Source organism: Bos taurus, chromosome 25 (genome assembly GCF_002263795.3).
Source record: "Bos taurus isolate L1 Dominette 01449 registration number 42190680 breed Hereford chromosome 25, ARS-UCD2.0, whole genome shotgun sequence".
NCBI lineage: Eukaryota > Metazoa > Chordata > Mammalia > Artiodactyla > Bovidae > Bos > Bos taurus.
The window spans coordinates 41,916,614-41,940,744 of record NC_037352.1 but is presented as its reverse complement, the minus strand read 5'-3'; the positions used below and the strand labels follow the sequence as shown (position 1 = coordinate 41,940,744).

Genomic DNA, 24,131 nt, shown 5'->3' with positions numbered 1-24,131 from the left:
GCTCCTGCCTCGCGACCAAGGCTTTCCTGCCTTCAAGGGCTGGCAGAACATTCCTGAAGCTCCAGAGGTTACATCGCTGACCGGCAAACAGCAAGGCCAGGAGAAATCCAAGGTCACCGGGCCCAGCCGTGCTCCCCACCCCTGCTGCCGGAGGTCTTAGCCGCCTCCGGATGGCAGAGCAGCCCTGAGCATCACCACGTGTCTGGGCCAGGAGCTCAGGGGCCGGGGCTCACAGCCCACACAGGCCCTGCTGCCTCCCTGGGCTCCTCCCCCAAGCGGCCCCCCTGGACTTGCGTGTGGCCACATTGGGGGTCCCCAGTGGGGAGCGGGGAACAGCCCTGTGGGCCAGCCGGACCCTGGCCTGGCCAAGTGAGGACCACGTGCCGGCTGCTTCACCCTGAGCCCTGGGCCTCCCCAACTATAAAATGGACAGAAATCAACATGCACAGGGTCACCCCGAGCCCTGGGCCTCCCCACGTATAAAATGGACAGAAATCAACACGCACAGGGTCACCCCAAACCCCAGGCCTCCCCACGTATAAAATGGACAGAAATCAACATGCACAGGGTTACCCCGAGCCCCGGGCCTCCCCACCTATAAAATGGACAGAAATCAACACGCACAGGGTCACCATGAGACCTAGACGGAATCAGGGTGGCAGGTACCAGAGGGTGGCGCGAATGAAGGTCTGGCGGACGCAGGGTCAACACCAGCCACATCCCCCTCGCAGGGACCCAAGACACCAAACCCTTTGCAGAGCCCTTGGCTCTGGGGGCCCCTCAGGGGTCCCGCAAACACTCCATAGGAGACCCCTCCAGAGCCCTTGCAGGAGGCACCCCCGCCACACTAAGGTCCCGGCATGGGGCTCGCGGCCCCACCCCCCACCACCTCGAGAGGCTGAGCTGGGGGCCCAGCCGATCCCCTGAGGGGCTCCCAGGGTCGCCCCTAGGCCTGCTCTGCGGCCACCGTGTGCAGCCCTGGCTGTGATGTGGGTCCCGCCCACGGGCCCGGCCGCGTGCCGTGTGCCGTCTGCGCTCAACCAGCCGCCTTTGGGTGGGGCCCCTTCACGGCACTCGAGGGCGAGGCTGGGAACAGCCGGCAGCCCCCATCCCCTGGACAAGCCGCGCTTTCCTCTTGCCCCACTGAGGATCTAGGCTACCTCGCCTGGCTGCATCTTGGGAGGGGACAGCTGGTTCACACGTGTCCTTCAGAAAAAGCAACAGTTGCTAAGAGTCGGGCAAACAAAGAGACGCTGTGACTCCGGGAACAGCTGTGGGGATGCGCACCGTGTCCACCAGCTGCTGGCCCCTGATTTTCACGCCGTCGGAAACGGAGGCTTTAACTCTTTGGCGCCCTGGGGTCTTCCTGCCCGGTAACGTCCTGGGTTCCTTGCAGCTTGACTGTGGACCCACGTCCGTGGACATGGCAAGGCCGAGCCGGCAGGGCTGGGGAGCGGGGGGCAGGGGGTGGGCCAGGCCCGGGGGACAGGAGCTGCCCTCCCCTCCAGGCGCAGGGCTCTGGGGGGCTGCTGTGGGGGTGGGCGGACGTGGCCTCACAGGGCCTCATGCGCTCGGGGACCCTCGCCTCAGGGACGCGGACAGGGCCGTGTGGCCGCACCCACCTGACAAACGGGCAGGCAGTCTGCGTCTGCAGAGGCGGGACGGGCCCCGGGCAGCCGGCGACCCCACAGCCGGCTCAGGTGCTCCCTGTGCAGTGACAGGGCTCAGGAGTGGAGCCAGGGCCCCCGGGGTTCCTAAGTCCAGGGATCCCGTCGTCACTGTGGGGGGGCCGGGGCCAGCTCCCCAGCAGGCACACCCCGCAGGGCCCCTCCTTTCCAGACAGATGGTCCTACTTCCCACCTCTCTGGGCCTTGGGGACCCATGGCTTGCTGGCACTTCAAATCACATTAGGGGGTGACCGTCAGGGGACATCAACAGTGGCCTGGCGGGTGTGCGCAGACCCGTCGGCCGCATCCTGGAGACCTCTCGCCGTCGGACTCCAGCAGCTGTCACGACGGCGCCGGGCAAGGGAGACCACGGGCGAGGCCAGCAGAAGGCTCAGGGGCCGGCAGTGCGGTCACGGCAGGAAGCAGGTCAGCCCGGTGGTCTCACTGCACCCACGGCCCGAATCACCCCCCCAGGCCGTGGGGGGCCATGGGGGGGGTGGGGGGTTGTGGGGGCCATGGGGGTGTGGGGCGTGGGGAGCCATGGGGGGCGTGGGGGCATGGGGGGGCGTGGGGTCGTGGGGGGCCGTGGGCAGCCTGCTTGCCGTCCCCAGGGCCCATATCACTGCCGGCGCGGCCCTTAAAAGATGCGCCCACGAGGCCTGCCACCTGCCGTCTGGCTCGGAGCACCTAGGGACATGGGCGCCAGAGCCCTGGGCCCAGCCCCCACAGAACACAGACCCACGCGCTGGGCCACGCAGCCCGGATGTGCTGCCTGGAGGCGTCCTCGGCCCAGAGCCTGGCCTCGCGTGTTAAAGCCGTCAAGCAGCTTCTCAGACGAGATCCTGCCTCCTCCGAGACGCTAGCGTTGTTTTCCAGTTTTGTCTTTTAAGGTCGCCTGACTGGGAGGCAGTGCAAAGCCCGAGCTGGAGCCAGGCTGGGGGGCGGGGGGCAGAGAAGCAGAGCCCGCCCGGAGCTGCACCGCCTCGCAGCGCGGCTGCGCGTGTTTTTCCCATCACCCGGGGCCGGGCCAGTGTACAGACAAACAAGCTGCAGAGGTGCGCGGGTGGGCGGGGACAGACGGCCGCGTGGCGGGGCACAGGCGGGGGCCGCCGTGATGAGAGCTGCAGAGAGCACGCCCTGCCGCCAGCGCAGCCGCCCGCGGTCAGAGGCTCATCCGCCTGTCTGGGGGCTCCAGGGATGAGGAGGCCCCCACCCAGGGCCCAATGCACAGAGGCCGTGGCCAGACCCCTGCCCCCAGCACAAGCACACGGGGCTCCCTGGTTCTTCCTGGTGCTCCCAAGACCTAGCAGGGCACGGCCAGCTCCCTGCACCCCCAGGGCCCGGGGACAGCAAGCCCCCCCGATCACAGGGCAGCGCCTGGGCCAACACCTTCCTCTCATCACAGGTGAGTGACCCTGTGACCTGTCACCCAGGAGAGGGTGGGACGCGGGCTGCGGAGCTCCCGAGGCGTGCGCCAGGACCCACCTCTGGCGGGTGCTGTGGTTTGACCAAGAGACACCCTCCTTCTCTTAGACCAAAGCCTGCACACAGCCTCCCCTGCTCTCCCCGCGGGTGGACCTCCACACAAGCTGGAATCGCCAGTGGGAGCCACAACACCCAGCCCACGACCATGGGGTGGCCTGTGTCACCTCTGAGGTCAGCGGGAGGGCTGCGGAGCAGCAGCATCCCCCCAGGATCTGCCTTCAGGGATGTGCCAGTGGCTCTCCCCCCAGGGAAGAAGAGGGAGCAGCAGGCCGCCTGCTCATCAGGGCTCGCCAGACGCTCCGCGCACTTCAGGGTACAGGTGGCACATGCCAGGCCACAGGCAAGCAGAGACGGAGCCGTGAAGCCCCACGTCCACCAAGCTGGGAAGAGCAAAGACACTGGGGCACTGCACGAGGAGCCATCACAGGGAAGGTCAGGAAACGGACCTTTCCCACCCACGCCCCCTGGACCCGCTTCCTGAGCTGTCGACTCATCTCCTTGAGGCCGTGGCCAGAAACGGGGGCCCATGCGGGCTCCGATCTGGAAAGTGAGTTTTCCTCTGAGCAAAACAAAAGATCTGAAGCAGACACACCCTGTGGAAAGCTTTCTTTCCAAGCCAGCCTCGCAAAGAGGAATTTTAATCCAACCATCTGCTTCCTCCACTTCTTGTCCACCTGGCTCTCAGACACAGAAAAGTCAGAGGCAGAGGGAGACTCGCGGCTCTGGAAATTTAGGGTCAAGGGCAAAGGACCCCCCCACCCAGATGCTTCCCAGACATACGCTGCCAGAAACCGCCGGGAGAAGGAGTCCCGCTCAACTGCCTCGGCCGTAAGCTTAAGGCTTTGCTGCACCAGCCGCTGCCTTGGGCTGGCAGGGCTGTGAAAGGGCAGGACCTGCAGAGAAGCCTTGCAATTCTGAGCCCAAACTCTTCTGTTCTGGGCAGAAGACCTGTTCCAGGTTGCAGACCTGCTCAGCAGCTTCCAGGGAAGCCGGTGAACTGAGCCCAGGTGTCAGCAGTTATCAGAGAAATGACGCCCTCCCATCTCAAACGTGGTATCAGGTCATCGCACCCGGGATGCTGGCACTGGGAAGGCTACTCAGCGGAGAGAGAGGGGATTTGGGGTTGACTGTGAGGTCCACCCCGCATCCACCTTCCACGGGTCTGCTAGGAGCCGCAGAGCAGAGTGAGAGGGCGGCCCACGACTCCAGGCAGGACTGAGTGGGGCGGGCAGTCCCGGGAGGGGGGACTGGCCCCACGGGCGTCTGAAGACCGAGCCTCTCCAATGCCAACCTCCCACCCGCCCTGGGAAGCAGCCTCGTCCCCATGCTGGGGAACAGGAGGGACCAACCCCAAACTCAGGTCTCCTGGACACCCCCACCGCCTTCCTGGGCGACCAGCCAGCACAACGTACCACAAGCCTGAAAACCCAGCCTGGCACCTGGCCAGTGCTGCCACACTCGTCTGGGAGCTGACCCTGCAGAAGACCACTCCTCAGGCTCCACCCCTGACGCAGGAGCGATGGCCCAGCGACCTCGGTCTCCACCGAGGCCCTTAACTCGGAGAGAAGTCCCAGCGACCTTGGTGCGGGCAGTGGCAGACACACCAGCCCACCCCTCAGTGGAGCAGCAGGCCCACAGCCAGACGGCTCACAGGGCAGCCCCGGCCCGCCCACCCCTCAGTGGAGCGACAGGCCCACAGCCAGACGGCTCACAGGGGAGCCCCGGCCCGCCCACCCCTCAGTGGAGCGACAGGCCCACAGCCAGACGGCTCACAGGGGAGCCCCGGCCCGCGCCACAGAGCATCCGTGTGTCCCGTCCGGCTCCACACAACGCGCACACGGGCAGTGGCCTGCAGGGACCACCCCAGGCTGCAGCAGGCAGTCACTGTGGGGAGGGGTTGCAAAGAGGCCTTCTTAGGATTTCCCTGGTGCCACGGTGGATAAGCATCCGCCTGCCGATGCAGGGGACAGGGGTTCAGTCCCTGGTCTGGGAAGAGTCCACGTTCCATGGACAACTGACCCATGGACATAGACCCCAAGCTCCGCACCAGGGAGAGCCACAGCAGTGAGAAGCCCAGACGCTCCGCCCCGAGGACCCCCGCTCTGCGCAACTACAGGAAAACCTGTGCACAGCACGAAGACCCAGTGCAACCAAAGATGAACAAATAAAATCAGTTTTTCAAAAGCTGTCATTATTAAAAAAACAAAGAGGTCTTCTGCATGTCCTAAAAAATGCAGGAGCCAGGGAAGGAAAGCAGCCACATGACACGGCCCCCGGAGCACGCCTAGCAGAAGCTGTGCGGGCAGATGCTGCTCTCCTCGTGGGTGTGAGGCTCCGCCGGGGCGTCCTTCCACTCTGCGCAGGGTCAGCTGTGTGCACGGAGTCAACCCTGAAGGATTGCGCCCAATACCCCAGGGACCCTCTCACCCGGGCGGCAGGGTGAAAAACGTCCCAGCTTTCCCTACTATTTACGTCTTCCCTGGTGGCTCAGAGGTTAAAGCATCTGCCCCCAATGCGGGAGACCTGGGTTCGATCCCTGGGTCGGGAAGATTCCCTGGAGAATGAAATGGTAACCCACTCCAGTATTCTTGCCTGGAGAATCCCATGGACGGAGAAACCTGGTAAGCTACAGTCCACCGGGTCGCAAAGAGTCAGACACAACTGAGCAACTTCACTTACTTACTTACTTACTCACTCACTTACTTACTTACTCACTCACTTACTCACTTACTCGCTTACCTGGTCTCAATTCTCAAGCAAAGCACCCCAGCGCCGTCAGGACTCGTGGACCACACCCACCCCCTGGGGTCACCTGTACCCCCACACCCACCCCCTGGGGTCACCCGCACCCCACACCCACCCCCTGGGTCACCCGCACCCCCACACCCACCCCCTGGAGTCACCTGTACCCCACACCGACCCCCTGGGGTCACCCACACCCCCACACCCACCCCCTGGGGTCACCTGTACCCCCATATCCACCCCCTGGGTCACCCGCACCCCCACACCCACCCCCTGGGTCATCCGCACCCCCACACCCACCCCCTGGGTCACCCACACCCCCACACCCACCCCCCGGGGTCACCCACACCCCCACACCCACCCCCCGGGGTCACCTGTACCCCCACACCCACCCCCTGGGGTCACCTGTACCCCCACACCCAACCCCTGGGTCACCCGCACCCCCACACCCACCACCTGGGGTCACCCACAGCCCCACACCCACCACCTGGGGTCACCTGCACCCCACACCCACCACCTGGGGTCACCTGTACCCCCACACCCACCCCCTGGGGTCACCTGTACCCCAATATCCACCCCCTGGGTCACCCACACCCCCACACCCACCCCCTGGGTCACCCGCAGCCCCACACCCACCACCTCGGGTCACCCGCACCCCACACCCACCCCCTGGGTCACCCACACCCCCACACCCACTCCCTGGGTCACCTGTACCCCACACCCACCCCCTGGGTCACCCGCACCCTCGCCCCACGTCCGCCCCCTGGGGTCACCCGCACCCTTGCCCCACGTCCGTCCCCGAGGCCCTTCCCGCCAGTGCTGCCCCTCTCCCAGCTCAGTCACACCCTCTCAGGACCCCGTGCCGCATGCACAGACGTGCTTCCGCCCGCGGCCCCAGGAGGCAGTGTGTTTGGCCTCCGCAAGCAGACGAGGTGTCTTTCTGTGACAAGGCTGGCCTGCAGCCACTTCCGATCCTGACCCAGATTTGGGAGGCAGCCCAGGTGCAAACGGCGCTTCGTTTCTGGAGGCCACCCCCACCCGTGAGCCTGTGCTCCCAAAACTGGCGTCCCGCCAGCACCCCCAACTCCTACCTCCGCTCGTTGTCGTCCAGGTGAGAGAAGAGCACGTTCTTGGAGATGGCCTTGGCCAGCGCCGTCATGGTCTTGTAGTCCTTGGGGATGACCTGCGGGGAGGCCAGGTGAAGTCAGAGGGGCAGCATCCCAGGGCCGAGCCCAGGGCCTGAATCTGCCAGCCTCTGGGTACCCGCTAGACCCCGAGAAATGCTGCTGCCCAGCCTTCAAAATGTGTCTACCAGTGATGGTGGACAGAAAACTTGAAATGCTAGCTGAGTGTCACAACTTTTTGAAATTTAAAAAGTAAAGAAGAGACAAGGGGCTGAGAGCGACTCAAAGTTGGCCTAAGACCGTGAACTCAGGGTCTTGGTGGACAGGCGCTGGCAGCCGTCAGAGCCTCTAAAAGACACTACAGACCTCCAGGCCCCTGGATTATGATGCCTTTTTAAGTTTTCTTTATTTCTTTGGCTTTTTTTCAGGTAATAAGTACTTACTGAAATATTTGAAAACTGGGGGAACAAAAGATAACTTGATCCAAGACTGGCTCCACACTTCCAGGTGGTGATGGAGGGGCCGGGTGGGGGTCTGGACCCAGTTGGCCAAAATGTGAGTAAAAACCCATCCCCACGCCCTCCAGGACCAGCCCGCGGAGCTCACGATGTGTCCCGTTGATGACCAGCACCAGCATCTCCAACGCCAAGGTTCTTCCCTTAAAAGACACCAAGGGGAACTTCCCCGACGGTCCAATTGTTAAGAACCCGCCTCACAATGCAGGGGAAGTGGGTTTGACCCCTGGTCGGGGGATTAACATCCCACAAGCCAAGGAGCAGCTGACTCCTGATGCCACAGCTACTGAGTCCGTGCGTGGCAACCACAACCCAAAGCGGCTCAATAAAGAAACGTTGTCTTTAAAAAGGACACCGAGGGGAGGCTGACTGTGCCGCGACACGGCCCCGCCTCGTGCTCAGCTGCCCTTCAGTCTCTTCCAGGCTGGGGCAGGGGGGACGTCAGGACCCGCAGGTGGGCGCACTATGTCTCCTGAAACCATGGAACCTTTACAAAGAGACCCCTGGGGGGCAGGACGGAGCCTCTGGAAAAGCCGCCCCAGGCCCAACCACCGAAGGCACCTCGCCCCTCCTGTGACACCCGGGGTTGCCCCGGAGCACCCCCCACCACCTGGGACCCGGCCGGTCCCTTCCCAGGAACTGAACTCACACGTCTGTCCCCCCTCCTCAGACCCCACCTGGGCCACACCAGGCCTCACCACCCCTCAGCCCCTCTGGTTGGGGACAGTTCCTTGGAGGAGGGCCGGCCAGTTACTCTGCAGAGCGTCCCTCCCTCTGGGTATGTCTGGGGAACTCCCCGTTAGACAGGAGTCCTGGGCTTTAGGAGAAAGGTCACGAGAGTGAAGTGACCTGGTGGGCTTCTCAACTGCACTTGCACGGGTTTCACGCCCTGATCATAGGGGAGGGCTGGGGGGTGGGGTGGTCTCGTGTGGACAGGGGTTCAGTTTTGTGAGATGCAAACATCCTGGAGATGGTGGTGACTGTGGCATGATGGTGGCTGAAGTGCTGCGGCCACTCTGTTCCCAGATTCCTATGTCGAAGCCCAAGGACCACGGCCTAGGGACGGTCCCTGGGTTACGGGGTTCGGTGATGGGGCTTTGGGAGAGGTCGTGGGGGCAGGGTCCCCAGGATGTGATCAGTGCCCTTGTAAGTCGAGACCCCGAGAGCTCACTCCACACACTCCCCGCCAACACGTGAGAACACGTGCGAAGGTGACGACTGTCTGGGGACACGGGAAGAGGGTCCTCACCAGGGTGGCCTGCCGGCACCTTGGTCTGGGACCCTGAGCCCCCAAGTTGTGACAGTACATGTCTGCTGTGTAAGCCCCCAGTCTCTTGTTATAGCGGCCAAAACAGACACAGGCAGTACACCTTATGTTACTCATATTTTCCTATAATTTAAAAAAAATTTTAATGGCCATAAACTATTTAAAAAAATTTTTTAAAGCAAAGCTGGCTGTAGAAATGCATAAGATGGACTGACAGGTCCGAGGGGGCCTTGGGTGTCACGTGGCCACCAGCACTGGCTCACCAGGCAGGCCCCTGACAAGGCAAAGGGGAGCCCTGCTCCGCTGGTGAGGAAGGGGGGTTGATGGCCAGGGGGGGCGGGCTCCCTCCAGAAGGCTCCGAGGTCGGGGTCTAGCCTCCAGGATGAAGCCAGGAAGCCAGGAAACCGTGGCCACAGACCCGGGGTTCCTCCCCCTACACCCCACAACCTGGGTGACCCACCCTGTCCCCAGCCTATTGGCGTCAAGAACCGCGGGCGGCAGGGGCCCCATGGGAGCTCAGGTAAGTGCAGCGCCAGGCTCAGGCCAGCCTGGACCACAAGGACCCCCCCGGAAGCAGGGAGGTCAGCGGAGTATCGGGCGTGGGCAGGGTGCGGGCGGGGGCAGGGCGCGGCGTGGGCTGGGGCGGGGCGTGGGCCGGGGTGTGGGCGGGGGTGGGGCGGGGGCGCGGCGTGGGTGGGGTGGGGCGGGGCGTGGGCGGGGGTGGGGCGGTGGTGTGGGCGGGGCGGGGCGTGGGCGTGGCTCGGCGTGCGCAGGGGTGTGGGCGGGGGCGGGCGGGGGCGGGGCGCGGCGTGGGCTGGGGCGGGGCGCGGGCCGGGGGTGGGGCGGGGCGCGGCGTGGAGGGGGTGGGGGGAGGTGGGCGTGGGTGCAGCGTGGGCGGGGGTGGGGCGGGGAGCGGCGGGGGTGGGGCGGGGGCTGGGTGCGGGCGGGGCGCGGCCTGGGCCAGGGTGTGGGCGGGGCGGAGCAGGGTGCGGGCCGGGCCGGGCCCACCTTCCGCACGTAGGACACCGCATCCTCCTCCGTGTACACCTCTGCGCTCACACCCCCGCGCCGGTGCCGGGCCTTCACCACGGGATTGGGCGGCAACGGAGACACATCCTCATCCTGCAAGTCCGACTGCGAGGCAGACTTCTGCTGAGCCAGGATCTGTCTGTTTTCTTCCTGGGGGGCAGGGGGGCAACGGGGAGGGGTGAGAGGAGAGGCCGTCCTGGCAGAACCCCAGAGTCGTCCAGGAGGCCATGGGGTCCCGGGAAGGCAGGGGACCCAGCACACCCTGGCCGGGCTCCTGTCCCGGACCCCGCCCCGGCCCGGACTCCCAGCCCACAGCTCTGGCAGCCATAGCACCCTGGCTCCGGGAGGCTGTCTGCTCATTCACACTTTGAGCAACGTGTCCTGGAACCAAATTCGAGTCAACCCAAGCCCCCAGCAAGCACGTGGGGCGCCCCCAGGCCCCAGGCTTCACCTTGAGGGCAGCAGTGCCCGCGCTCTGCTCCCTGAGGCGCAGGAGATGGGAGTTGGGTGCATAACAGGGAGACAGACCCAAAAGCCACTGCTTTTTAAAAACTAGGTTTACACACAGAGGGCCCCAAATCCAAAACGTGCAAAGGGACGTGGAGGTCTCCCGTGGCCGACCCCGCAGCCTCTCAGCCCCAGAGCAACCTGGTGACCAGTGAGTCCCCAGATGGAGATGGGGCTTCCCAGCACATGGCCCAGGGCAGTCACAGCAGCACAGGCTGAGCAGCATGACTGACTCCATACAAGCTCTGCATCTACAGAGACCCAGAGGACAGCCAAAGCAGGACAGATGCTTTACTCATGCTACCGTAAATGGTGTTCATCCAAAACCCAGCGTCTGCAAGGCTGAGCAGCAGCCCCGTGCCTCGTGGGAGAGAGGGGTTCCCCGAAGGGCAGCCATGGACACACCAGCCACCACCGACGGCTCCAGAACTGCCTTCCAAGGTCACGCCTTGCCGCTCTTCTGTTACCATGACGACAGCCATCCCATCCTCCCTGAGACTGGCATCAATCTCTCCCTGGTGCCAGGAGTCCCTGGGTTATGTGCCGTTTGCAGTTCACTGGGTGAGAGATGAATGTCAACACACTAGAGTGTGCTGCCGCTCTTTAGTCGCCAGTCATGTGCGACTCAGGCTGCAGCCCGCCAGGCTCCTCTGTCCATGGGATCTCCCAGGCAAGAAAACCGGAGTGGGTTGCCATTTCCTTCTCCAGGGAATCGTTCCAACCCAGGGATCAAACCCAAGTTTCCTGCATTGGCAGGCAGATTCTTTACCACGGAGCCACCAGGGAAATGTCATTTTCCTACTCAACATTAAGATTGTCGGGAAGGGCCTCCCTGGTGGTCCAGTGGTGAAGAACCCACCTGCCAACGCAGGGGACATGGGTTCAATCCCTGGCCTGGGACGATCCCATGTGCCTCGAGGGAACTAAACCCATGCACCGCAGCTACTGAGCCCGTGCTCAGTAGAGAAGCCACAGCTGGAGAGCAGCCCCCACACCCCAACGAGGGAGAGCCCACACACAGCAGCAAAGATGAATTTAAAAAACTGTCGGTAAGGCTGTCCCACTTTTACAGAAATCATTACAAATGAAACCGACTGTTCCTATAAACCATGAATTTTGACTAGAAATGTCAGCTGCATCTCAAGTGAGACACTCTGGGCCTTTGCTCTTAGAAATTATTGAAGACAAGAACAAGGGAATTCCCTGGGGTCCAGTGGTTAGGCCCCCACGCTCCCACTGATGAGGGCCCGGGTTTGATCCCTGGTTGGGGGGACCAAGATCCCACAAGCCACGTGGCCGAAAAGAGAAAACAGTACTACAGGCAGAAGTGAGTCAGTGGGATACTGAAGCGACACCGTGGAAAGGCCCCCACACTGCAGTGTAGACCGTCTACAGTGACTCCAGGCTCTGCCAGCATCCAGAAGAGAGGAGCCAGCAGAGGCCCCTGGCCACCGCAGGAGGTCCACAGAGTTAGGCCACGCAGAAGTGACCGGGCTCCGTGGTGGTGGTGACCCGGGGCAGAGAGGCGGGAGCAGGCCAGGAGGAAATGCCCCCGGGGCTTCCCGCAGAAGCAAGGGGCCGGAGAAGTGATTGAGCAAAGGAGGGGCCTTTTCCTTCATTGAAGTGAAACTCGAACAACATAAAATTAACAGCCCATCATCTTAAAGTGTGCGGTTCTGTGGTCTTCAGTGCATTCGTAACGTTACACAACCATCACTGGCACCTGGAGCCAGGCATCTCATCACCGCCAGACACCCGGCAGCCCCTGCGCCCTCCACCAGGCCTGGCCCCCACCAGCCCACCTGCCATGCCCACGGACGTGCCCCTTCTGGGCGTTTCACAGGAGCAGTCCCATGGTGCGTGCCAGGCCCCTCCCTCTCCGATGGTCTCCAAGGTGCGTGTGTTGCTGAGGTGCCAGCTCGCCCCTCCTTTCCGTGGCTGAGTCAGACTCCATCCTATCACATCTGGACGGCCCGTTCATGGCTGGTTGACACAGGCTGGGTCCACCCCTCAACCACCGTGGATGTTGAGTGTGTGGGTGTGTGTCTCAGTGCTGTGTGCCATTCCTGGGGACACCCCGGGGCGTCACACTTAGCTCAGTGAAGAACCTCTAAGCTGTGTCCACCAGGCGCCCCGTTCCACGCTCCCAGCAGCCGTGCAATCCCCAGGCACCCTTGCCACTTTCTGTGTGTTTGTTTGGTTTCGATCTGGTTAACCTGAATGGGTTTGGGACACACTGATTTGAGATAATGAGCGACCTGGCCTTGGGGGTGGCCCACAACACTGTGGACAGAGGCTGACTCAGGTCCACGGTCACGGCCAGGACGCGGGGCTCCCCGTGGGAGCCGCGAGAAGCCGCTTTTCTTCCAGGAAGCTGAGGGCCAGCCCTCACTTTCTTGGACCTGTGAGCAGCTCCAGCTGGGCACAGAGATGATTTTTCCATCTTTGGCAGCAAAGAGTCAAATGAAGCAGGATACTGGTGGTTCCAAGCATGGAGCCGCTTCAGGGGGGTTAAGAGGACCCAGGGGTGTTCCCGGGAGCTATGGTCCCCCAGGGCTCTGCCACGCCAGACCGTTATTCCTGGATGACACCCCCCCTACCCAGGAGATTCCAGGAAACCCTCTGGCTCTCGGAGCTCCCCTTCCTGTCTCCCATTTCCGGGCTGATGAGCTGTCTGGGCTGCAGAATGGTGGAGGACTCAGGGTCAGGACAGGCAATCCAGGCCAAAGGCATCTTCATAACCAGAGTGTGGGAACAGCCTTCCCAGAAAGCGCGGAATCTGCCCCTAACGCAGAGACAGCTCCAGGGACCGTCTGTCCTGCCCCCGGGGCCAGGGGCTCCCTGGGACGCAGCGTGGGCAGCTCATCTTCTGACCGGGTTTTTCCCACACGAGGGGCTGAAGTGCAGGCTTCCAGCCCGAGGGGAGACAATGACGGGGGGTCTAGGGAGATGCTGCATAACTGAGCTGACCCCCCAACACCCCGCACGCCTGGGACCCTGGGACAGTGGAACCCCTCCCCCCACCCCCCACTCACTGGGCGGGAACACCACCCACCCCCTCCCTTGCAGGAGAGTCCCAGGGTAAGGGGCGTGTCCAGGGCACCCGGTCACTCAGCTGCAGGGCAAAAAAGAGAAACACAGGGCTTCGATCATTTATTGGGCACCTTCTGTATACGAGGCTTCATACACAAAATGCAACAGGGGAAAAGGGCATGGTTCTGTCATGAAGGAGGTTACTGTCAGAGCTCGAAAAGGACAGACGGTAAGAGGGCTCAGCAAGACGGCGGGTGAGCTCCACTAGAGAGCCACGTACAAGGGGCTGTGCCAGCAGCAGCGGGCTCTTGGACCATCCTCAGCAAGGAGTCAAGGAGGGCTTCCTGGAGGAGATGCCTTCTGAGTCCACCCCCCACCACCCTCCTCCTCCTCGACCCTGTCCTCCCCTGCGTGTGGCAAATTACAGTGTGTGCAGCCCACAGTGTGGCGGCCCTCTGGGATGCTGGCTTCACCCGTCTCGTCAGAGTCAGGCTCTGACTTTATCGTCTGCTGCTGTTTCTTCGATTTCTGCTAGACTGACTTCTGCTTTTATCCTTGTTGATTTCCCATGTTTCTGTCTTGCTTTCTTTCTCTCCTCCTGGCTTCTCAGGTAGCACCTGGCAGTGGGTTGAAAGGGCCCTTCAAAAACTCATGCCCATCAAGAACTGCAGAGTGTGGCTTAATTTCGAAATAACTCTTCGCAGAAACAATCAAGTTAAGATGAGGTCATCCTGCATCGGAGTGGCCCTAATCCAGCGACATGCGTCCTTTTAGGAGGAAGTCTGGACACAGACACACAGGGACGAACATGGGACCGTCTGATGATGGGTCTGCCAGTCAAGGGCAGCCCCCAGAAATTGAGGGGGCCCAGGGAGGACCCCCATCACAGCCCCGAGAAGCAGGGGAGACCCAGGATGGACCCCCGTCAGAGCCCCCAGAAGTAACTGCCTTTGCCAAAGCCTTGATTTGGGGTTTCTGGGTTCCACAACTGAGGTAATACATACCTGTTCTAAGCTGCCCAATTTCTTGTCAATTTGCTATGGCACCCGAGGAAACTCAGACACACAGCTCATTAATTTCTCATCTTATTTTTTATTTGTCTCATTTTTAATGAGGCTATACATTTCCCTCTAAGTACCAGTTTTGCTAACTCCACATGCTTTGATATGCAATGCTCTCACTGTCACGCAACTGAAATATTCATAACTTTTTTACCACGACAATCTTCTTTTACTGATGAACAGACAAAAGCTCATTACTTATTTTCAAACATATGCAGTGGCTTCTGGCTCCTTCTCTTTTTTCTGGCTTTTTATTAATAATTTGTAACTTGACTGGATTACAGTAAAATAATTTGGTTTCTGAGTGAGAAAAAGACAAACTCGTCCTGGGGTCCCTTGAGATAACAAGTCACACTGGTACTTCACTCTCAAATTCTAAAGTTCTGATTCATGCACATCTTTCTAGGGTCTCTGATGTAATCCGATCGTGGTCTCGAGAGACAGAGACCGGAAAAGGAAACCGAGGTCAGTGACAACGCAAAGCAGGTCCCGTGTCCCCCCGAGTCGCACGCAGCCTCCGTCGCGCACACCCACGTGGAGTCACTGCTTCCCATGGGGCTCACCAGCGCGTCCTCAGCACCTGGGACAGTGCCCGGCGCGTAGAGCTGTTCGATAAAAACTGGCGGAATGAATGAGTGAAACCTTTTGGGAGAAGTGGCTTTATTATCAGTGGGTGCTTTTGAGCTTCCTAATTCTATTTCTTAAAACACATCCTAAGGAAACAGTGAGAGGCGTCAACAAGGTATCTGTGCCAGAACATCCTTGCAGGGCGTAAAAGTGTTTCACTTCAACCAACAATAATAAGAGACTGCTTAAATCAAGTTAGAAACATCTATATAATAGAATACACTGCACCATTAAATCATACTTTTAATAAATTTAGTAACTGTGTAAAGTTTGGTTTAAAACGCCGAGAAGCAGGACTCGGAATTATGCACAGTCAGGGAATTCCATGGTGGTGCAGCGGTTAGGACTCTGTGCTTTCACACCAGAGCCTGGGTTCTGCCCCTGGTCAGGGGGCTAAGATCCTGCAAGTCACATGGCGAGGCCAAAGAAAAAAAATTGTATATAATCAAGAGAATGAAAAGACAAGACGTGGACTAGGAGAAAATATTTGCAAAACATGTATCTGAGACAGGATTCGTATGCAAAATGTATAAAAAGCTCTGTGCGTGCGTGCGGAGTTGCTTCAGTCGTGTCCGACTCTGTGCGACCCCATGGAGTGCAGCCCACCAGGCTCCTCTGTCCATGGGATTCTCCAGGCAAGAATACTGGAGTGGGTGGACATTTCCTCCCCCAAGGGATCTTGCCGACCCAGGGATCAAACCAGAATCTCTCACGTCTCTGGCATTGGCCGGCTAGTTCTTTACCACTAGCGCCACCTAGGAAGCTCTTAAAACTCAATAGTAAGAAAACAAACCCGAATGGAAAACAGGCCAAAGATCTGAACAGACCCCTTGTAAGGAAGTTCTGCAGATGGCAACCAAGCACAGGAACGCCGCTTCTCCTCACGTGTCATCTAGGAAACACAGACCTGCCGCTGCAGGCCCGCGGGGCGACCGGAACCCAGGACACTGGCAACACCAAACGCCGGCAAGGAGACCGAGCCACAGGAACCCGCACCCACGGCCGCGAAATGCCTGGACGCACAACGGGGCAGCCGCTCTGGAAGACACTCTGGCGTCTGTCTCCACGCAACACAGCAACTGCACTCCCGGTGTTTATCAAATGAGATAAACCTACATCACATAAAATCCCACACACAGACATTTATAGCAGCTTTCGTTGCAATTGCTAAAACTTGGAAACAGCCATTCAGCCGGTGATGAATAAACTGGGGTCCATCCCGAAAAGATAATATTATTAGATAATAAAAAAGAAATGGGCTATTAAGTCATGAGAAGACCCAGAGAACGCTTCAGCGCGAATCACTAAGTGAAGGAAGCCGGTCTGAAAGACTATGTGCTGTGACCTTCATGACCTTCTGGAAACTGGAGACCGGGAAAGAACCGGGCCACCAGGGTTGGGGGAGGGTGTGGTGGACAGGTGGAGCACAGGGGTTTCTAGGGCCGTGGCGACTCTGCATGACGCTGTGACGATGGAGGCACTCCACGGGTTTGTCTAAACCCACAGAACGTGCACCATGAGGGAACCTTCAGGTGAACTGTGGGCTCTGGTCAGTAATAATGGAGCAGGACTGCTGGTCACTCCCTTGACCCGCTGGTGCTCCGAGGCCCATCTCAGCCCAGGCACATGGCCACCCAGACACACCTGTGCTGCCAGACACACCTGCACCCCAACCTCAGCCTCCCCCAAAGCCTGCTGCCTCCACCGCCTTCCTCCAGACCTTGGGGCCAGCTATCTGGTGCTAACACGGCCCAGGACCCTCCCACGCCCAGCCAGAAGCCTGGGGACCCAGCCCAGCCCCTCTCCTCCACCTCTAACTGGTCTCCACACCCTCTTTATTCCATCTTCTCAGCCCCAACCCCCCCCAAGCCCCTCCACGCAGCTAAGCAGACGTCTCAGCAGAGCAGGGGAGAAATCATTAGGGCTGAAGATATGAGGGCCCCACTTTGTTTTTAATTTCAGAGACTATCTTTTTTTTTAAGCTGTCACAGTTCAGTTCAGTTCAGTCGCTCAGTTGGTATCCGACTCTTTGCGACCCCCATGAGCCGCAGCACGCCAGGCCTCCCTGTCCATCACCAACTTGTCACAGGTTCACATCGAACATCGCAGGGAGGCACAGAGACCCCCATGCAGGCACAGCCTCCCCCCGACTCTGCAGAACGGAGAGCGTGCTCCCCCACAATGCCCCGGCCGCCCCCAACCAGATGCAGCCACTGTCGGCCCCCAGGCTGCACGTGGACATGCCCCCCACATTGGCTTCCCCGGCGGTCCCCTGCAAGGGAGGGCCTGGAGCATCGATGTGCCAGGGGGTGGACGGCCCCTCCAAGAGGAGGTCAACGCTGGACCAGCTGATGGACACGTCTGTCTGGCGCAGGCAGCATTGGCCACCAGCAAACATAGGGTGAACCTCCCCACAGTCACCAGACGCCTGGGATGCCCAGCACAGACCACGGCCCTCATCTCAGGAACGGCCTTCTGCGCCCGGACAGGATTCACTTCCATAGAAGCCACCGCCAGCTCTCCCGAGCCAGTGTGACTGCTCGTCTCATTAAAGGCACAGAGCGAGCCTGGGTCAGCGGGCATTTGACCAGCGGACCAGAGGGAAGCCACCATCGCCCCAGGATCAGGAGCGGCTGGATGAGGCGTCCAGGCCCGCAAGGCAACGCAGAGCAGTGGCAGCGAGGGCTCGGGAGAGGGTGCGGGCTCTGCCCACAGGCTGACCCGGCCCTCCGGGAGCAGACGGGCAGCCCCGAGTCCTCCCTGATAAGCCTGCTACAAAGCTGCTTATTTCTCTGAAATCATTTCCTGGGCATAAAGGTGCTTTCTGGAGGGGAAAAAAAAAAAAAAAAACTGAAAGCCATCAAACAGGAAATGCTGGAAAGAAAGTAGAGCAGGGACACACCCACAGGACGGAAGACGGAACCGCGAGAAGCCACCGAGACGCTGCTAATGCAGACGCAGCGGCGCATCGGACGCCGCCGAGACGCTAGCTGAGAAGGGCCAGGACAGTGGATTCTACGTCATGCGTGATTTACCACAATAAAAAGCGCCACTAGGAAGAAAAACATCAGGGCCTTCCGTGGTGGCCGATGGTGAGGGATCCTCCTGCTGGCGCGGGGGACGTGGGTTCGATCCCTGACCCGGAAAGAGTCTACGTGCGCACCGCCTAGAGGGCAGCCTGCCGCCGCCCCCGCAGGAAGCCCGCGCACAAAACAAGGACACGGCACAGCCAGAAATAAATAAATGACAAGTTTGAAAAAAAAAAGAAAAATCAAACAAAAATGCACACACACACACAATTATCCACATCTGTATGTAAGTGCGTCCTGCAAGCAAGGGAAGTCCCGGGGGAAACGTCGGGTTGGCACACGGGTGCGACTCCACAATCTCTCCTGCTCTATTTAAACGCAACGAATCCCTGAGCGGCTCCGAGGCTGTGCTTTGCTGGGGGATACGGACTATTCTCGGAGAAGGCAATGGCACCCCACTCTAGTACTCTTGCCTGGAAAATCCCATGGGCGGAGGAGCCTGGTAGGCTGCAGTCCATGGGGTCCCGAAGAGTCGGACACGACTGAGCGACTTCACTTTCACTTTTCACTTTCATGCATTGGAGAAGGAAATGGCAACCCACGCCAGTGTTCTTGCCTGGAGAATCCCAGGGACGGGGGAGCCTGGTGGGCTGCCGTCTGTGGGGTCGCACAGAGTCGGACACAACTGAAGCGACTTAGCAGCAGCAGTAGCATGGACTATTCTGCTTTCTCAAGACTCCACCTGAGAACAAGTCTGCCTCCTCACTGGCTCCCTCACTGAGGCCTGGGCGCAGGACACCGCACCCCAGCCAGGGCAGCACCCCAGGAGCTAGGCCATCTCCGCCGGCCTGTGTGGAGAGCTGCCGCCTCTGCGCTTATCAAGGCCATGGACATATGCTCCCGCCTCACCACACGAGGGGAGAAACGTGTTCCTCCCCAGGCTTCCGGCCTGCTGGCCTCCTGCGGAAAGGGCCCGGGACCAGGCCCCAAAGCAAGAGCCTCTCCTGCCCCCCGTCACCCTGGTCTGCAGGTGCAGCAGGGAGTGAGACACTCGTGGGTTTGAGGACACCTCAGGGCGCTTCTCGTTTGGGGATCTCGGGTCCATCTGAGCGCCCACTGCAAATCTTGGGGACTCTCCCCAGGAAAACGCACCCACTTATAAAAGCTCACAGGCGATTTCAGAGACTCCACCCAGTCAGCCTGAAGCCAGGAACCCGGCCTTCAGGTCACCCACCTTCTCCAAACCTCAGTCCTCACCTGTCAAAGGCAGGTAGGAAACTACCCCTCCAGGTGAGAACCATCAATTAATCCTCCTAAACCTCTGTGCCCGCCCTGGCCTCTCCCCCGCAGGCTCTGAACCCACAGTCTCTTTGATGACTCAGACCCTCCAAGGCACTTCTCTTGTCTTTCTGTCCAACACTGCCTCTCCCCACCACTCCCTTCTTGGCGAGAGGCACCCCTTCACTAGGGACTCGGGCCAGTCCTAGGAGTCAGGGGCCAGGCCTCACTCCTCACCCTACCCCCATCCCCCAGCAGGACCGGGAAGGCCCCCCGAGCCTCTCACTCCACGTCCACTCCCCCCAGGGGACAGAAGCACCCCCTCTCCTGCCAGGTGTAACAACCTCAAGCGTCTCCAGCCACTGCAGATGTCCCCTGGGGGCAAGAGGGCACCCCACCCCCCCGCCAGGACCCTCTGTTTGGGTCTCACTCTGAGGCCTCAGGTCTGGCCGGACCCTGCCTCTGGCCTCCAAGCAGGCTGCCTGCGTCCATCCTGCTGAGAGCTCACATCCCATGGGACGTGTCACCTGGCTGGGGTCGTCGTGAACAAGTTGAGTCAAGACGCACTGTCAGCGCCTGACTCTCCCCCCTCACACATGCAGGAAGATGGGCACAGCCCTGGCCCGTCCTCTGGGCACCAGCTGGGCACTGGCTGGACACCGGATGCCTCTCCTACACAGTGATCTTGAAAGGGACCAAAGAAAAACAGATGAAAGCCACATGCCCATGTTCAGCTATCAACTGAAAAACAGCTCTTCACATAAATCAGCCAAAGCCACGGAGAAGGGCATGGCAACCCACTGCAGCGTTCTCGCCTGGAGAATCCCTCGGACAGAGAAGCCTGGCGGGCTAGAGTCTATGGCGTCAAAAGAGTCGGACACGACTAAGCGACTTTGCTCGCACGCGTGTGCACGCAGGCAAGCACGGTGAAAGCTGGCTACAGCGGGTGGCCACAACCACACCATCTGCTGGTGGGTCTTGAACTGATGCTACCTTTGGAGAGACCCTGACCACCCACACCAACAAGATCTCTGTAACCCGGTAAGTCCACCTGGAATTTCAGTAATTCCACCTCTAAACAATGCTACATGCAGAAAGAAAAAAAAAAAATCTATGTATGAGTATGTTCATATGGCATTACTTTCCAAAAAAAAAAAAACTGGAAACAACTGTCCAATCGTGAGGAAAATGTTGAGAAAACTGGTGAATCTTCTCCACACAACACTACACAACCATTCACAGAGAGGACTACGAGGAATGTGTAATAAATGCAGAACGTGAAGCTGCGTCCACAACACGATTCCAGCTTTGTTTCAAAACCACAATGGCGGGGGTAGGGATGGGGGAAGGGCTCCAGGTGATTTCTACTTCTTCTTTCCACTTTTGAACTTTCCAGATTTTCTTTAAAAGGCATGTATTACTTAAAAATGTGCTTTAGCGGGTTGTTTCAAAGGGAAGAAATAAATCCAGCCCCCGTCAGAAGTTAAACACTGCGGGGCTCGGGGACACAGAGGTGCTTAAAACAGAGCTGGGCCCCAACTGAGGTCCCGTTCAGTCCCCAAGAGGGGCGGGCAGATCAGGTCCTGACACAGGACCTCGAGGAGGAGCCCGGGGTGACCCCAGAGGGAGTGCCGGGGGCGGGGGGTGGGCGGTGGCGGTGAGGGGGAAGAGACAGAGGATGAGCAGGGGGATGGGGGGGAAGAGACGGGATGAGCAGGGGGGTGAGGGGGAAGAGACAGGATGAGGGGGAAGAAACAGGGGATGAGCAGGGGGATGAGGGGGAAGAGACGGGGATGAGCAGGGGGATGAGGGGGAAGAGACGGGATGGGGGGAAGAGACAGGGGATGAGCAGGGGGATGAGGGGGAAGAGACGGGATGAGGGGGAAGAGACAGGGGATGAGGGGAAAGAGACGGGATGAGGGGGAAGACACGGGATGAGCAGGGGGATGGGGGGGAAGAGACGGGATGAGGGGGAAGAGACGGGATGAGCAGGGGGATGAAGGGGAAGAGACGGGATGGGGGGAAGAGACGGGATGAGCAGGGGGATGAGGGGGAAGAGACGGGATGAGCAGGGGGATGAGGGGGAAGAGACGGGGGATGAGCAGGGGGATGAGGGGGAAGAGACAGGGGATGGGGGGAAGAGACAGGAGATGAGCAGGGGGATGAGGGGGAAGACACAGGGGATGAGCAGGGGGATGAGGGGGAAGAGACAGGGGATGAGGGGGAAGAGACAGGGTATGAGCAGGGGGATGAGGGGGAAGAGACGGGATGAGGGGGAAGAGACGGGATGAGCAGGGGGATGGGGGGGAAGAGACGGGATGAGCAGGGGGATGAGGGGGAAGAGACAGGATGAGGGGGAAGAGACGGGATGAGGGGGAAGAGACGGGATGAGTAGGGGGATGAGGGGGAAGAGACGGGATGAGCAGGGGGATGAGGGGGAAGAGACAGGGGATGGGGGGAAGAGACAGGAGATGAGCAGGGGGATGAGGGGGAAGAGACAGGGGATGAGGGGGAAGGTGGGGGGGGATGAGGGGGAAGGTGGGGGGGATGAGGGGGAAGGTGGGGGGATGAGGGGTGAGGGAAGCTGCTCCAGGGTCCTCTGGGGGCTCCTGCCCATCTCCTGCTCCCAGCCCCCGCCCACACCAGGAACCAGGAGGGGTGAGGGGGTCATCCAGGCAGGAGGGAGCGGGGCGGGCAGCCGCGGGTCTGAGGGGCCCGCACCGGCCTGGTCTCAGGACTCAGGCCCCTCCTAAGGGGGACCTTTGCGGCTCCACCATGCTCCTGTAAGCCATTGGCTTCCACCCTGAGGGCAGAGCGCATCTCTGACGGTCCCTGAGTTGAGAACTGCTGGTGACCCCACAAGCGACAGTCACAGCCACCACTTCCCAAACGACCCCAAGCCTTCCAGGGTTGGGAGGCGCTGAGAGCCTGAGCCGCCGGATAAGACCGGGTCCTGTGGGGGCGTGAAGCCGCCCAGCCCGCCCGAGCTGAGCACGCTGGGGTGGAAGGGAGGCCGGGCGGGCGCCCCCCCCTCCCCCGCCACCCCTGCCCGCAGGCACCAGATGCGCAGCCACTGACCTTCTCCAGCCTCTCGAAGTGCTCGCGCAGGAACCGCATGGGGCGCTCGGGCTTGGCCAAGCAGAGCTGCACGATGCAGTCCTTGAGCACCTGCTGGATGCCGCGCCTCTGCACGTAGAGCTCGCAGGCCCTGAGGCCGTCGTCCTCGTCCAGCTGCTGTGCCCCCGGCGCGGCCATGGCGACGCGCGGCGCGTCCTGCGAGAGAAGCGAGTCCGCGGGCCGCGCGCGTCCAGCAAGCGCCGGGGCCCGACCCGGCCTGGCGACCGGGGCGTCTGTCCTGCCAGAGGCCTCTCGTCCTCGAGGCAAAGCTCACCTCTAGGCAGATACTCGCGGGGGCGCAGGGGGTCCCGCCAGGGCCCGGAAGGAAGCAGGGAAGCGCGGCGAACGGCCTGTGTGCGCAGCCGGCCGGTAAGGGGTCTCACGTGTGACCATCCCTCCCCTCCCGGGACCTTCCTGGCTGGAGGGCCTCCCGCGAGCTCCCGGGGAGATGATGGGGGCGGGGCGCGGTTACACAATCCGCAGGAAAAGGAAGGGAAACGGGAAAGGAACGATGCCTGGAGCCGGGCCTCCCGGGAAGACGAACCCGGAAAACAATGGCAGGGCCGCGCGTCCGGCCCGCGCTCGGCTAGGTCACAATGACAGCTCGGAACCCGCCCGGAACCCGGCCTGCCGGCCCGCGCTGCACGCAGCTCGGCGACCCCGGCCCCCGCGCCCAGACCACCGCGGCACGTCGGCCCGGGTCGGGCTAAGGGGCGGGGGCTCCCCCAGGGCCCACGCTTCCCGGGGCCTCTGGGCAGCCGAGGGCTCCGTCGCCGACCCTTCCCAGCCCCGCGTACCTGGATGCGAGGCGCCTGAGGCCGGAGGCGGCTGCGCGGGGACGCGGGCACGGCGGGCGAGCGGTCCCGCACTGCAGCGGCGCCGCCCTCCGTCCGCCCCCGCGCCGCGCGGTCCACCCTCCTACCGGCCCACCCCCAACCCCCTCTCCCTGCCGCCCAGATCTCCCGCCTGGGCAGACTACCCCTGCCCCCCTCCCCTTCCAGTCCCCGCCTCCTCACCCCCGCCCCAGACGTGCAGGCTGACTAGCCCCACGTTTGACAAACCGACACACATCAGTGCGCTGCTGCGCTGCCAGGAGGACCTCCACGACCGCCCCACGCACCCGCCGCACACCTCCACCCCCAGATTGCCCACCTGGCTGGTGGCAGCCCCCTGGGGCCTTGGGGGTGGTGGTGAGGACCCCCCCACACAACCTTCAGACCTGGGTGTCACCTCTGGGCCACTGGGTCTGCACTGGTGGCCACTAGTCAGGGGCACCAGCTTCACCCAGATACCCAGCAGAGGCGGGGAGGTCTTCACAGGATCACCCTAAATTCTTCCCCCAGCCCAGGGGTCCGAGAAGTCAGAGGCCAGCACAGCCCCTAACCTGCCAGCTAGGCTGGCAGCAATGGGAGTCCATTACCCGTGTTTTCCAGTTGCCTGACAGCACGTTTAATGGCACCCACCCCAGTACTCTCACCTGGAAAATCCCAGGGACAGAGGAGCCTGGTGGGCTGCAGTCCACGGGCAGCACGCTTAATGGCACCCACTCCAGTGCTCTTGCCTGGAAAATCCCAGGGACAGAGGAGCCTGGGAGGCTGCAGTCCACGGGTTCGCTAAGAGTCGGACACGACTGAGCGACTTCACTTTCAC

The 24,131-nt window shown here is 61.1% G+C and overlaps 1 protein-coding gene and 1 long non-coding RNA gene across 6 annotated transcripts in view; one reads left to right on the top strand and one right to left on the bottom strand.

Annotated features, from left to right (window-relative positions):
* The window catches only part of PRKAR1B (protein kinase cAMP-dependent type I regulatory subunit beta), a 73,576-nt gene extending 49,445 nt beyond the window's left edge, over nt 1–24,131 (bottom strand). Inside the window, exons 1-4 of one of the 3 annotated variants that reach the window (XM_059881187.1) lie at nt 23,959–24,131; nt 22,443–22,637; nt 9,809–9,979; nt 6,986–7,077 (exon numbers count right to left, since the gene is read on the bottom strand). In XM_059881187.1, coding sequence (XP_059737170.1) covers nt 6,986–7,077; nt 9,809–9,979; nt 22,443–22,619 — 440 coding nt within the window. In that variant the 5' untranslated portion in view covers nt 22,620–22,637; nt 23,959–24,131. 3 annotated transcript variants of the gene reach the window in all.
* On the top strand, nt 1,241–9,809 carry LOC112444333 (uncharacterized). 3 transcript variants are annotated; one of them, XR_009492915.1, is made up of 5 exons: nt 1,241–1,373; nt 1,912–2,093; nt 2,279–3,072; nt 3,201–5,773; nt 7,447–9,809. It is a non-coding gene; the product is annotated as an uncharacterized lncRNA (long non-coding RNA). The 3 variants fall into 3 exon arrangements; XR_009492914.1 differs by having other exon boundaries at nt 1,266–2,093; nt 7,447–7,525; nt 7,605–9,809; XR_003032659.2 differs by having other exon boundaries at nt 1,266–2,093.